General features: G+C 40.0%; 1 protein-coding gene across 3 annotated transcripts in view; it reads left to right on the top strand.

The window, feature by feature from the left end:
• LOC104112568 (sister chromatid cohesion protein SCC4) overlaps positions 1–13,701 on the top strand; it is a 56,543-nt gene extending 42,842 nt beyond the window's left edge. For 2 of the 3 annotated variants that reach the window (XM_070181764.1, XM_070181763.1), the window contains exons 12-13: positions 13,079–13,203; positions 13,311–13,701. In XM_070181764.1, coding sequence (XP_070037865.1) covers positions 13,079–13,203; positions 13,311–13,499 — 314 coding nt within the window. In that variant the 3' untranslated portion in view covers positions 13,500–13,701. Of the gene's footprint in view, positions 1–12,665; positions 13,001–13,078; positions 13,204–13,310 lie in introns of those variants that run through there. The other variant, XR_011409878.1, reaches the window with a different exon arrangement.
• Positions 13,702–15,280: the final 1,579 nt, after the last annotated feature.

The raw sequence follows: 15,280 nt of genomic DNA, 5'->3' as shown, positions 1-15,280 counted from the left end.
ATGTTTTTTTTTGGGGTAAAACTAATTTTATTTATTACTAGATAGCAACATTTCACAAAATAGATGTCGCATTGGGATCATCATTCCTAGTATAGACAGTACCGACAAGATTCGACGTAGTAGTCCTATTTTGAGCACACAGGTTATCAAAGCTAGCTAAATTATTACAAACGCTGGATAGCTAAATTATAACCACAGCTAGCTTGCTTGTCACCCTGGATAGTTGCCTTTGTGAAGTAAGGAGGGGTTGCAAAATGGTGTTTGATGTTCCCCATATCCAACATTGATCCTTCCTTAGCCAAGAGATGTGCAACTTTGTTCCTGTTGAAGTGTGCGACCATCTCATCTAAAAGCTTAAGCTGTTAGAGAGAACACATTTTTATTTACTTAATTATGTTTTCAACACGCCCCGTCACGTGCGGGCTTGATTCTTTTTTATGAGAGAAACACGTGGAAATTCTTTTTGATATTGGGTGGCGGTGAGGCTCGAACCCAGAACCTCTGCCTGCTCTGATATCATATTGAAGTGTGTGACCTTCTCATCTAAAAGTTTAAGCTATTAGAGTAAACACACTTTTATTTACTTAATTATGTCTTCAACATCTTTCCGAAATTTGTGTCGAATCACTGGACTCCATGTTAGTTGCATTAACGGCCTGCACTCATATAAAATAGAGTTATAAATGGGGATTATTTTTTCAAGGAGCTGAAGTACCTCCTTCGATTCAGTTGCAATCTCCACAGGTAACAGGTTTTGATCTAGTGCCAGTTATAGGCCAAACTTGAGAGCAAGAAGTTCCGCATGGGTGTGATTCAGAGGTCGCATATTATAAGAGAATTCCAAGATCCAGTCTCCATTATGATTCCTGAAGACTCCCCTTGGTCCGCCCATACTAGTAATACTGGACAAAGTTCCATCAATGTTTAACTTAAAATAGTTAAACCACTTAACTTGCACTGTTTTGAGAATCTTCGGATTAGTAGGCTTGTTTGCGAGTAATTTAAACTTGTTAAGTGCGCATGCAAAACATGTTCTTAGAGAGATCATTAGAAAGGTTATTTATATTATTGTTGTTTCTATTGATCCAAAGGTTCCCAAAACAGAAGGGAAGGAATCAGTTATAATATGCTTACTAGTTCTAACCATATCTAGCCAATGACTGCCATTAGGGAGAGCACTACTAAAATAAATATCAAACTGACTCCAGTATCTAGAGGCAATCCATGAAGATGTGTTTGATAGTTTCAGGATTACTTCTACAGGCCATGCAAGTAGGGTCAATATTTATGCCTATAAGGTTGAGATAGGATCTGGTGGGTACTCTCTTATGGTAGCATTGCCAAAGAAAAAAATTTATTTTATTTGGCAGCGAGAGTTTCCAGATCCATTGAAAATCAATATTAAAAGTTGTGCCTGCATTAATGATGCTATAGACAGACTTGGCACTAAACATGCCATTACTATAAAGTGACCAGTGAGGGGTATCCTTGGCATGGGAATACAATGGGAAAGTGAGCTTTTTGATGTTATTAGTAATGTGATCCGGGATGTCAAAAGACAATGTCGAAAGATTCTGTTTTCCATCACTCCTTAGGTATTTAATTTTTAAAAGAGTGTCAGTGGCAGACAGAGGACTAATAAGGCTGCTTCTTAAAGATTGAAAATTGGGCATCCAGCTTGAGGTTCAGAGGTTTATGTTATCTCCATTGCCAATAGACCAGTTGATGCCTTTATTACAGTAAGTCCAACCTTTCAAGATACCCTGCCAAATGAAGGAATTATTACACTTGAAGTTAATGTTACCGTATTTGCTAATGAGTAATTTGGCCCAAAGGGAACAAGGGTGTGAGATAAATCTCTAGGTCAAACTGGTGAGTGAAGCATAATTTTTATCATTCGCTTTTCCTTAGACTGGGTGACGGTATTCCAATTGATCAAATGCAATTTCGTTGGATCTTATCAATGGTCTGAAGAATCTTTCTAGGAATATGGTATATTGTATGACATGGTTGGGAATACTATTGATAGTAGAGTGGGCAAGGGTGGTTCTCCTAGCAATGTTGAGGAAGTTTGTTTTCCAACTAGCAAGTCTCTTCCTCATATTATCAATGATGAACCGATAATCTTTAGCCTTAGGCTTTTGGTCCTGGATAGGAAAGCAAAGATATTTTTCAAAGGAATTACTTTCCTTAATGTTAAGACAGGAGGTGATCCAATTCCTTAAATCATCAGGACAATTATGGGAGAAAATGATGGATGCACTGATGAAACACATTCAAGGGGAGGTGTCGTGGTATATGTTATTTGCAGATGACATTGTTCTGATTAACGAGACGCGATATGGTGTTAACGACATCCCATGGTATTTCGAAAGGGCCACAACTAGTAGTACCTTCAATTGCAGATTACCCTTCTCTCTTTTCTCTCTGCGCCGTGAGAACAGATTTTATACTTAAAAAGAAGCAAAAGAGAAATTAAAAGAATACCCTATCTTTAACAACGCTGAAAACCTTGAATCTCGGCGCTTCTCCCCTTTCTATTTCTCTCCCCTTCGCCTCCTGCGTTTGTGTGGGGAAACACCGGCCGAGTCCGTCAAGACCAGTCAATTTTCCGGCGTAGATCCTGTCACGCGCCGGCGCGTGAGATTCTTTCTAGGTGGTTTTCTGGCGCGTGCGTCTCTTCTCAGTGATCGAAGCTCAAGAACGACTGCTCCAGGTGTCTTGGATTGTCCCTTCCAGCCAGCTCGTCGCGACCCATCCTCGTCGGTCAGATTTTCATCAACTTCAGGGGCTGCCATGCAGGTTCTATCATTCCTCTCTTGTCCTGGTATTTTGATTTTGATATTCTAGCTTAATTGTATCCTCTTGTCCTGTTATTTTGATACTTTGATATTCTAGATTAATCGTCTCTTCTAATTTTGTTCTTGAATCTTTACTTAAGTGTTGGCCCTATCAGTGTCAAATTAGTTGCACTAGTGATAGCTTTGCCTACCTGTTTTATATTGCTCTCTACTTGTTTATAGTTTTCTTTTGAATCTTTATTTAGTATATCCCATAATAGCTTTGCCCATTTTCTCTGTGACCTCTAGTTGTTTTTTGTCAATATTAGTTGGAGAGTATATTTCGATTATTCATTTTATTTTTGTCGCTTGTTTTCGGGGTAGTGTTTGCGTAATGTCTCCTAGATTATAGTGGCTTTGGTGAACGATGGTAGGGTAAGAGGGCTAAGAGAGCCTCCAGGCTGAGAATGGGGTCTTGGAACATAGGAACTTTGACTGGAAAGTCTATAGAGTTAGCGATGATTCTTGAAAAAAGAAAGATTAATGCAGCTTGTATACAGGAGACTAGATGGGTAGGAGATAAGGCGCGGGATATGGGCAAGTTCAAACTATGGTATTCTGGGAGGACGTGGGGCAGGAACGGGGTAGGTATCTTGGTTGATGAGGACCTCCATGATCTAGTGGTGGAGCTTAAGAATGTGAACGACAGGCTGATGACTATTAAGATAGTTGTTGGAGGATTTATTTTGAACATAATCAATGCACCCCAAACAGGGTTGGACGAGGAAGTCAAAAGGCGTTTCTGGGAGGATTTGGATGAGATGGTGCGTGGTAGCCCGCATACTGAGAAACTTTTCATAGGAGGAGATTTCAACGGCCACATTGAAGCGACGTCTAGGGGGTATGATGATGTGTATAGTGGCTTCGGTTTTGGAGATAGGAACGGATGAGGAACTTCTTTGTTGGACTTTGCTAGAGCGTTTGATTTGGTGATAGCAAACTTGAGTTTCCCGAAGAAGGTGGAACACTTGGTCACCTTCCGGAGTTCGGTGGCCGTGACTCAGATTGATTATCTTCTCTGCAGGAAGTCCGATAGAGGTCTTTGCACGGATTGCAAAGTCATCTCGAGTGAGAACCTCACGACCCTTCATAGGCTCATGGTCATGGACCTTGAGATCACGAGGAACAGGAGGAAGAGGGCGGTGTATAGCCAACCTAGGATCAAGTGGGGAGCCTTGACGGAAGCCAAAGCGCAGGAGTTGGGAGTTAAGTTGATGACTAGGGAGCTTGGAGGAGTAGCGAGGACGCAAGCGCTATGTGGACCACGACTGGCAGTGCATTAGGGAAGCCGCTAGAGAGGTATTAGGGATCTCGAAAGATTACTCTGGTGGACACATAGGAGACTGGTTGTGGAATGGAGAGGTGCAAGGAAAAGTGGAGACCAAGAAAATGGCGTATCTGAAGCTAGTAGAAAGTGTAGACTAGGAGGAGAGAAGGGTGAATAAGGAGCAATATAAGTTAGCTAAGAAAGAGACGAAATTAGCAGTTATGGCGGCCAAGACTGCAGATTTTGGTCGTTTGTATGAAGAACTCGAGGGCCGAGGTGGGGATAAGAGGTTGTTCAGGTTAGCCAAGGTGAGTGAAGGAAGGCTCGTGACTTGGATCAAGTGAAGTGGATCAAGGACGAAGAAGGTAAAGTTTTGTTGGATGGGGGGCTTATCCGTCGGAGATGGCAGACCTACTTCCATAGTCTCTTGAATGAAGAGGAGGATAGGAACATGGTACTGGGTGATTTAGAACTCTCCGGGAGCCGTTGCGACTTTGGGTATTGTAGGCGGATTAGAGTTGAGGAGGTTGAGGGGGCTATGCGTAAGATGAGCAGGGGCAAAGCGACCGGGCCGGATGAAATCCCGGTGGAGTTTTGGAAGAGTGGGCAAGGTGGGCTTGGAGTGGCTCACTAGGTTATTTAATGCCATTTTTAGAACGAAAAAGATGCCCGAGGAGTGGAGGTGGAGCACGATGGTTCCTTTATACAAGAACAAGAGTGATGTCCAAAATTGCAATAACTATGGGGGTATCAAGCTGCTTAGCCATACTATGAAAGTCTGGGAGTGGGTGGTGGAGCTAAGGGTGAGGAGGAGTGTGTCTATTTCCGAGAACCAATTCGAGTTTATGTCGGGGTGCTCGACTACTGAGGCCATTCACCTTGTTTAGGAGTTTGATGGAGTAGTATATCGAGAGGAAAAGGGACTTGCATATGGTGTTCATCGACTTAGAAAAGACGTACGATAAAGTCCCGAGGGAGGTTTTGTGGAGATGTTTGGAGGCTAGAGGTATACATGTTGCCTACATTAGGATGATTCAGGACATGTATGATGGAGCAAAAACCCGAGTGAGGATGGTGGGAGGGGACTCAGACCATATTCCGGTCATGATGGGGTTGCACCAGGGGTCCGCACTCAGCCCTTTTTTGTTTGCCCCGGCGATGGACGTTCTGACGCGCCACATCCAAGGGGAGGTGTCGTGGTGCATGTTATTTGCAGATGATATTGTATTGATTGACGAGACGCGAGGCGGTATGAACGCGAGGTTAGAGGTGTGGAGGCAGACCCTGGAGTCTAAGGGTTTCAAGCTGAGTAGGACCACGACAGAATACTTGGAGTGTAAGTTCAGTGGTGAGACTCAGGGAGGGGAAGTAGATGTGAGGCTGGACTCGCAATTCATTCCTAGGAGAGGGAGTTTTAAGTACCTTGAGTCTATTATTCAGGGGGATGGGGAGATTGATGAAGATGTCACATATCGCATTGGGGCAGGATGAATGAAATGGAAACTCGCTTCTGGTGTTTTGTGTGACAAGAAGGTGCCACAAAAACTTAAAGGTAAGTTCTACAGAATGGTGGTCAGGCCGACTATGTTGTTTGGAGCTGAGTGTTGGCCTGTGAAGATCGCTCATGTCTAGAAGATGAAGGTAGCAGAGATGGATGTGCAGGCACAACATGTTAGATAGGATTATGAATGAGGTTGTTCGCGACATGGTGGGTGTGGCCCCTATTGAGGACAAGATGCAGGAAGCAAGGCTTAGGTGGTTTGGACATGTGAGGAGGAGGAGCACAGATGCCCCGGTGAGGTGTGAAAGGTTGACATTGGAGGGACTATGGAGAGGTAGAGGTAGGCCGAAGAAGTGGCGAGAGATGATTAGGCAAGACATGACGCAGCTTCAGCTGACGAGGGCATGACCCTTGATAGGAAGGTGTGGAGGTCGAGGATTAGGGTAGTAGGGTAGGTTGTCTAGATTGTTCATACCGGTAGTATTAGTACGCACTCTCGCATTCTGTTGGTAGTAGGTTTCTTTGACTACCCGTCGTTTTCTTTCATTTTGATCATCTTATTATCGTGTTGTTTTTATGCTGCCTTTACATGGCTTTTTGGTATTGTCCCTCCTTGTCTATCTCTTAATTAATGTGGTGCTTATGTTTTTCTGAGCAGAGTGTCTATTGGAAACAACCTCTCTACCTTCACAAAGGTAGGGGTAAGGTCTGCGTACACACTACCCTCCCCAGACCCCACAATGTGGGATAATACTGGGTATGTTGTTGTTGTTGTTGATGTGGTGTTAATGAGAGACTGAGGATTTGGAGACAGATCCTTGAGTCTAAAGGTTTCAAGTTGAGTAGGACCAAGACAAAATATTTGGAGTGTAAGTTTAGCAGCGTGACCCAGGTAGCGTACATGGATGTGAGCTAGGTACACAAGTCATCCCCATGAAAGAGTTTCAAGTACCCTGGCTAAGCAATACAATAAAATGGGAGACTAATGAGGATGTCACACATCGTATCAGAGCAGGGTGGATGAAATGGAGGTCAGTGTCCTGTGTGATAAGAATGTGCCATTAAAAGTTAAAGGTAAGTTCTACAAAGTGGTGGTCAGACCGACTATGTTGTATGGGGCGTAGTGTATGGGAGAAAATGATCTTGGATTTGGTAACATTGATTTTTTCCCCGAAAAATTGCAGAAAAGATCTAGTAAATGCTGAATAATTTTGACAGTCTTTTTGTTAGTCCTAGCTACCAGAGTAAGATCATTGGCAAAGAATAAATGAGATATCTCTGGACCATTGGCAAAGAATAAATGAGATATCTCTGGACCAGTAGTATTAATCTTTACAGGATCCCACTTGGCAATATCGACTTAGTGGCAAATGTTATGTGAAAGCATCTCCATGCACAAAATAAAAATATATGGTGACATGGGATCCCCTTGCCGGATTCCTCTTGTAGGATTGAAGCAAGTAGCATGACCTCCATTAATAAGAATAGAGATAGAGCTAGTTGTAACACAAGAGATAATAAGTCTAGACATTTTTTCAGGAAGATTAAAGAAGTGAAGCATTCGGTAGATGAAAGACCATTCAAAGTCTATCGAATGCTTCTTCAAGGTCTATCTTTAGGATCAGATAGAATTTCTACCTGTCTTCTTTTTGAAATGAGTAATAAGCTCTTGGATAATTATTGAAGTGTGTGACCATCTCATCTAAAAGCTTAAACTGTTAGAGAGAGCACCTTTTATTTACTTAATTATGTCTTCAACACGCCCCTCACATACAGGCTTAATTCTTTTTGATGAGCCAAGCACGTGAAAATTCTTCTTGATATTGGATGGCGGTGAGACTCGAACCCAGGACCTCTGCCTGATCTTGTACCATATTGAAGTGTGTGACCATCTCATCTAAAAGCTTAAGCTGTTAGAGAGAACTCACTTTTATTTACTTAATTAGGTCATCAACAATAATAATGGCATTGTCTGATGAGCTTCTATTTTTTAGAAAACTAGATTGGTAAGGACTAATAACTTTATCAAGGAAGTGTTTAATGATTTTATAGATTGCGTTACACAAACCAACAGGCTTAAAGTTCTTAATGTCAATGTGCATCCAAAAGAAATATGATAGGCAATCCTTTAGTTCATGCTTTTCCTCTTCTTTTTGCTAATTTTAAAAAAATATACCAAGAAAAATTAAATGAACCAAGCATTTTCAGTTCTGATCTTCTTGGAGGAGAAAAAGAAATAAAGAAATACACCCTGATAATAATAAAAATAACTTTTTCAAATGATTTGAAGGATTCAAAGGGACGAAGGATAGCATGATAACATGATCAGAAATATTAGAGGGGAAAGAATAGAGAAGAAAGAGATACAACTTCCGTCCCACCACTTTTTCTTGTCTAACACGTCTGATTAAAATTTATTTATCTGAAGCTTGTGTAATTTTAATCTATACTCGAATCGGCACGTTTCCTACTATGTCCCATTTAAAATTTTGGTTGTAGTTCACTTGCCTTGCACTAGTAATCTCTTGTCCTACCCCATTGCCATTCCTAGTCGAGGGCTCTTGCTATCCCTCCCCCCCCATAGTTTTTGAGTCAAGCACCTGATATTGTATAAACTTCTATTGTATTTAATCTCTTGTTTTGATGGTGGAGAAATTGTGCATGCTTCATGAATTTCCCCTTTAATTGATACCTCAAGGTGATAGAAAAATATTCTTTTTTGTTTCCTAATTGAAATAAATATTAATCAAAGGGTATCTTGATTGTCACCTGATAATATTTGAGAGTGGGGGTAATAATACAACAACCCAGTAGAATCCCACTAGTGGGGTCTGGGGAGGGTAGAGTGCATGCATACCTTACCCCTACCCCGAAGGGATAGAGAGGCTGTTTCTGGGAGACCCTCGACTCAGAGACAATAGATCCGTAACAACAGAAACCAGAAAAATAGTATCAGCATCGTAAAATACAACAAATAAATGGAAAGGCCAAAATGTGAAAGACAGAAAAAAATGTGAAACACAATAAAAACCGCTAGCAGCCCTAGACAAAACACTATCAGACTAGCCGGCGCAGCGAGGAGAAACGCTCGACTACCCCCTAACCTACAACCCTAATGCTCGACCTTCACACCTTCCTATCAAGGGCCATGACCTCGGAAATCTGAAGTCGCGCCATGTCCTGCCTGATCACCTCGCTCCAATACTTTTTAGGCCGCCCTCTACCTCTTCTTGTACCTGCCAGAGCCAACCGCTCACACCTCCTAACCGGAGCATCTAGGCTCCTCCTCCGCACGTACCCGGACCATCTAAGCCTCGCTTCCCGCATCTTGTCATCCACGAGAGCCACGCCGACCCTCTCCCGAGTATCCTCATTCCTAATCTTATCCATCCTAGTGTGCCCGCACATCTATCTCAACATCTTCATTTCTGCTACTTTCATCTTCTGGGTATGTGAAATCTTGACTGGCCAACACTCAGCCCCATACAACATGGCCGGTCTAACCACCGCTCTGTAGAACTTACTTTTAAGTTTCGGTGGCACATTCTTGTCACACAGGACTCCAGACGTTAACCTCCATTTCATCCACCCCACCCCGATACGGTGCGTGACACGTCGATCTCCCCATCTCCCTGGATAGTAGACCCTAGGTACTTGAAACTCTCTCTTAGGGATGACTTGTGAGTCAAGCCTCACTTCCACATCCGCTTCCCCCGACACGTCCCTGAACTTACACTCCAAATATTCCGTCTTGGTCCTACTCAACTTTAAACCTTTAGACTCCAGGGCCTGCCTCCATACCTCCATTCTCTCGTTAACGTCGCATCGCGTTTCATCAATCAGAACTATATCATCCGCGAACAGCATACACCAAGGCACCTCCCTTGAATATGGTGTGTCAGTGCGTCCATCGCCAGGGCAAATAAGAACGGATTGAGCGCAGATCCTTGGTGTAACCCCATAACCACCGGAAAAGGCTCTGAGTCACCTCCCACAGTCCTAACCAGAGTCTTAGCTCCATCATACATATCTTTAATCGCCCTAATATAAGCTACTAGTACACCTTTCACTTCCAGACATCTCCAAAGAACGTCCCTAGGGACCTTGTCATACGCCTTCTCTAGGTCAATAAACACCATGTGCAAGTCCCTCTTCCTATCTCTGTACTGTTCCACCAACCTCCTAATTAGGTGGATAGCTTCCGTAGTAGAACGACCCGGCATGAACCCGAACTGATTCGGTGGGGGTAATAATAATCAAATAGATTTTATCCTACTAGAAGACGTGATAGAACAACATGTATGGATTATAAGGCTATACCAGGAAAAATGATGACCACCCAACATAAGTTGGTGGTTTTGTATGTAAAGCATATGAGTAGAGTGAGAAAGGAGACGGCCTGCAAACAACTGAGAATTTGATGGTGTGCATTCAAGCGTGCTAACTAGTTAGTTTTTCAAGAAAACCACAGGAGGATGGAGCATGAAACTTTGAGGGGGGAGGCGGACATCCTGTGGAAGAAATTGCCAAGTTGCATCAAAATGTAGCAAATGAAGTGTTTGATGCGGCTAATGATTAGGAACCTTGGCCACGAGAATCCTAGCGCTGGAATTAGGATGCGCAAAGAGTTATTAGAGGTAAAGGAGAGTGCTATAAGAGCTTACCAGAAACAGAAGATTGATAAGTTTTTGAAGAGTATAAGAGAGCTAAGAAGGCTACTAAAATAGCTCAAGAGGAAGCCCTAGATAGCTTGTATCAAAACCATGGACACGATAAGGGGGAGGCTATTAAGAGAGTTACTAAAGAAAGATTCTCAACAAGTGTTGACATGAGATAATGAGACCACAGAGAGATGGAGAGGCTATTTTTATCAATTATTCGACTTGAACCACAAGGATAAACTTTTGGATCTATATGTGCATGATAGACACTGTAGCTACACTTGTAGAATAAGGTTGATAGAAGTATAAGATGGCATGAGAAATATGAGTACCAAAGCCTGTGCTCCAGATGGTAACTCCATAGAGGTTTGGAAATGCCTTGGAGTAGGATGGCTTACCCCAAGCTCTTTAATGCTATACTAAGAAATGGTAGGATGCCCAATAAGTGGAGAAAGGCTACCCCTATTCCAATTTATAAAAACAAAGGAGATGTTCTAAGTTGTGCGAACTATCGTAGCATTAAATTGAGTCACACCACGAAACTCTGGGGAAGAGTGATAGAGCGTAGACTTGGGAGCACTATAAGAGTAATAGAAAACTGGTTTGGATTTATGCCCGGTAGATTTACAATGGTGGCTAAAACTGGTTTGGATTTATGCCCGGTAGATTTACAATGATGGCTATATTCTTGATAAGAGTATTGATGGAGGATTATTATGAGAGCAAGAAGATTTACATAACGGTATTGATCGACCTAGTAGAGGATACAATAGAGTACTAAGAAAGGTTGTTTGGTGGATGTTGGAGAAGAAAGCAATTCATATTAAATATATAAATGTCATAAACGACATTGTATGAAAGAGTAGTCATTAGCATGAGAACGTAGTAGGAGATACGAAGGAGTGCTCCATAACCATGGGTTTACATTTGGGATCCGCATCGAGCCCGTACTTTTTCTCGCAAATTATGAATGAGCTAACCAACATTATACAGGATGGGTTCCAATAGTGTATGCCATGTACAGATGATATTATGCTATTGACGAAACCGGTGAAGGTGTCAACCAAAAGCTTGAACTATGGAGAAGCATTGTACAGAGTATGGTTCTTAGGATAAGCAGAAATAAGACTGAATATATGCATTGCTAGTTTAGAGGTGAGACTAGATTGGATTGAGATGCCTAACGGTAAACAATTCAGATATATAGGCTCGTTCCAAGAGAACCGAACGATAGAGGACAATGTTACACATAGAATCAAAGTTGAATGGTTAAACTGGAGAAGTGCTATTGGAGTGTTATGTGATAAAATGATGCATATTAAAGTTAAGTTCTATAAAACAACTATAAGGCCAGAAATTTTGTGTGGAAGTGAATGTTATCGGCTAAAGTCCAACACATTCTCTAAATGAGTATTGTGAAGATGCGGATGTTAGGATGGATGTATTGTCATACATGATTAGACAAGGTTAAAAAATGGCCACATTTTTCAGAAGGTGCAAGTAGTACACATTTAAGATGGTTTAGTCATGCATTGGTTTGTAAGTATGAGATCATGGTAAAATGAAGGTATTAAAAAGGGACGAGGTAGACCTAAAACTTCATGGAAGGAAGTTATCTCAAAGCTGTCTCGAAAAACCTACAATCTCTTGGAATCCAAGTAAACTTAGTGATAGATGTGACATAATAGAAGAAAAAGATATATATAGGCGTTACCGGTTAGTTAGGAATATGCTTTAGTCGTGTTAATACACTTACTTTAGGTCCTATGCTTGCTAGGGGTTTTCAGTCTTGTTATATATTTGTATGCCAGTAGAAAATATAGAGAATTTCTAGAACTTTTTATTTTTATTCATGTTGTGTGTATTATTGGCCTGAGATAAATTTAAATAGAGAAACCCGATCAGCAAGGATTCATATAGCCGATCCCAACTTGTTTGGAACTGAGGCATAGTGTTGTTGTTGTTGTTGTTATTGAAGGATATTGATACAACAAAAAATTTGAAGAAACGTAAGGCACTTCACATATTAGTACTTATATATTGAATGAATTTAGGTATGCCCTGTTTGTAATTTCATCCCCTCCCATTCGATTTCAAGATTGCATACTCAGTGGACTTAGTCGTATGTTAGCTACCCAACTCGGCCTCCAGTCTGATAATGAATAAATGGTCATGTTATGTCATAGACGTTGTATAATATGAAGTAATCGAGTATTTCTTTCGGTCTAAATTTGTAAAGCTATCAAACACAAAGGCACATTTCTGGAGCATCTTCTTCTTACCGCAACTAAACTACACTAATATACACCAATAGTAAATTGTCCTTTGACTTGGTATTGGTTAAAATTGTTGTTTATTATCAGATGAGAGAAACATATTTTTCTTCATCTTTGTAGGAATAGAAAAGGAAAAGTTGTACAGCGAAAAGCGAAAGTAAACCCATATAGTTTTCTTGTATTATGGTAAGAGTCCACAATGAATTGGATATTATTCTGGATGCCAATAAAGGATGGAGTACTCCAGAAGTCATTCAAAGTCAAAGAAATCGTGCAAGTCCTGCTGTTTTCTGCAAAAATATATTGCAAGAATAATTTGGCCTGAGATTCACTAATATAATTGCACTGTGGTACATCACTCATCTTTTCGAGGGTAGGATGATGTTGTTAGATGTGGCTACAGAGAGTGCAGTTTGCTAGTACAAGTTTCTTGCAGGACATTATTTGGATTTAAGGCAAAAATCTCTTAAATCCCTTCTCTTGGTGCCTTTATGTAATTTTAGTTGGTTGATTTTTACTTTTTTCTTGTGCAGCTCTATACCAGCAACTGGGTGAGAAAGGGAATGAAGTGGAGAATCTTGATTACCAAACAAAGAAAGTAGAAGATCTACAAAAAAGAATTGCTGATGCTTGTTCGTCCTGTCACCACATTGAACTGGTAAAAGCTTCTACACTTTTTATTCTGAAACTTAACTTATCTGATTAAATGGGCTGTGAATGTGACAGCTTAAGGTATTACTTATTTACTTATCTGACATGACTCAGATTGCCAAAGTAAAAACTGAAGCCCATCAGCTGAGCGAGATTGATATTAAACGAGCAATATCAGGCCCTTCTATGAGAGTTGATCTGGATATTCCTGAATCCATTGGTCTGTCAGCAACTTCTCCTATGTCGTCATCAACAAGGCTTATGGATTTTGATATGGGAAGACTGAGAAAGAGAAAATCGTAGCTTTTTTTACCTGTAAATTTGTACGTCTTACTTCAAGTGTTAACTAAAGAAAGAGACGAGTGTGTGCTTCGTTTCTTTCCTTCTCTTTTCCTCCTCCAGGGATGTGTGCAGTGATACACTAAAACGTCTGGCCTTTGGGGATGTCCAATTGTGATAGTTTACCTTTCTTTATTGTATACAGTTCATAGTTTCTCAAGTTCAATCTTTTTGTCTGGTTTCTTCTTATCCTCTTCCATCTTGATTGCGCATGGACTAGTCATCTTTCACTCAATCTGTCAAGCCATTAGATGAGTCTTGGCTTATGATTTGATGGTCTATATTTTAAACAAATTTGGATGTAAGAAGGATCCCATGTTTGAATGTCGCAATATAATGTTAGGTCGCTGGCTACTTTGATAAACGGAGGAAAGCATTAACCTGACGTTTGTTATCAAAAAATGAAAACGCTGAGGGGTCGTTTGGTTCGGAGATACGCTGAGGGGTCGTTTGTTATAAAAAATGAAAACGTTTACACAATTATACTATACATGAACTCTGCTGCACAACAAAAACTACTCTCTGTTCCAGTTTATGTGAACCTATTTCTTTTTTGGTTTGTTCCAAAAAGAATGACATCTTTCTAAATTTGAAAACAATTTAGTTTAAACTTATAATTCTACCCTTGATGAGAAACTTTTATAAACACACAAATATTTTGAGCCCCTTTTTAACTTGTTTAGGACCATAAATTTCAAAAGTTTTTCATTTTTTCTTAAATTTTGTGCCCAATCAAACGGGTTTACGTAAATTGGAATGGAGGGAGTATATATTTACATATAATGACATACTTAATAGGTTTTCTCGGGTAACTCAAAATTGAAAGCTCTGACTCAAAGTTTGACTCAAAATCTAAAACCATATATATCCAAGGCTCAAGCTTGCTCACGTCACGTGTGGAGCTCTGTGCTTTTGGTGTTAAACTGATGTTCCTGTTTCAATTTATGAGAACTTACTTTCGTTTTAGTCCGTGCCAAAAATATTAATTCTTTTTTATATTTAAAAAAAATTTATTTTTATGCAATGATTTATACACACACAATTTATATATGCCTTATTTCACTCCGCAAGTTCAAAAATCTTCTCTTTTTTCTTAAATTTCGTGTCCAATCAAATAGGTTTACATAAATTGAAACCGACGAAATAATATTTTCAAATTTATCACAAGACCTGCAATTAAGCTAGACTAATGAAGTATTTAAATTTTATAATTTAATTATTATTTCGTGTTGGAATTAGGAAACTTTTAGTCCGACTATTATTTTAAATTGCTTTGAATTGGCCGACTTTTTAAGAACAATAGAAGTCGTTGACTAATTAAATTCCGAAAAATCAGCCAAATAGGTTTAGTCTTAAGATTCCATTTTAGTTGAATTTAAATTCCTAGGTATTAGGAAAAATCTCAAATATTACCATTTTATCCAATATGAAATTATTTTTTGGAAGAAATAAATTAGCTTTCAAAGGATATAATAATCGCTCAACATTTAATAACCAACTTATTAGAGTTGTAGTTAATGTCTGATTGTAGTTATAATAATATCGATAATTATAAGTTAATATAATAACATCAATCAATATATATATATATATATATATATATATATATATATATATATATATATAGATGGATATTTTACCATCACGCCTAGTTTACAAAATAGTGAAAAGAAGAAAAAATCTTAGAGCAAGTGGATGTCATGGAGAGGTATGGAATCTGGAGGCTTCAAAGTTCAAACTAATCA

Source organism: Nicotiana tomentosiformis, chromosome 7 (assembly GCF_000390325.3).
Source record: "Nicotiana tomentosiformis chromosome 7, ASM39032v3, whole genome shotgun sequence".
Lineage (NCBI taxonomy): Eukaryota > Viridiplantae > Streptophyta > Magnoliopsida > Solanales > Solanaceae > Nicotiana > Nicotiana tomentosiformis.
The sequence above is the reverse complement of the archived record's forward strand: the minus strand, read 5'-3'. Positions and strand labels throughout refer to the sequence as shown.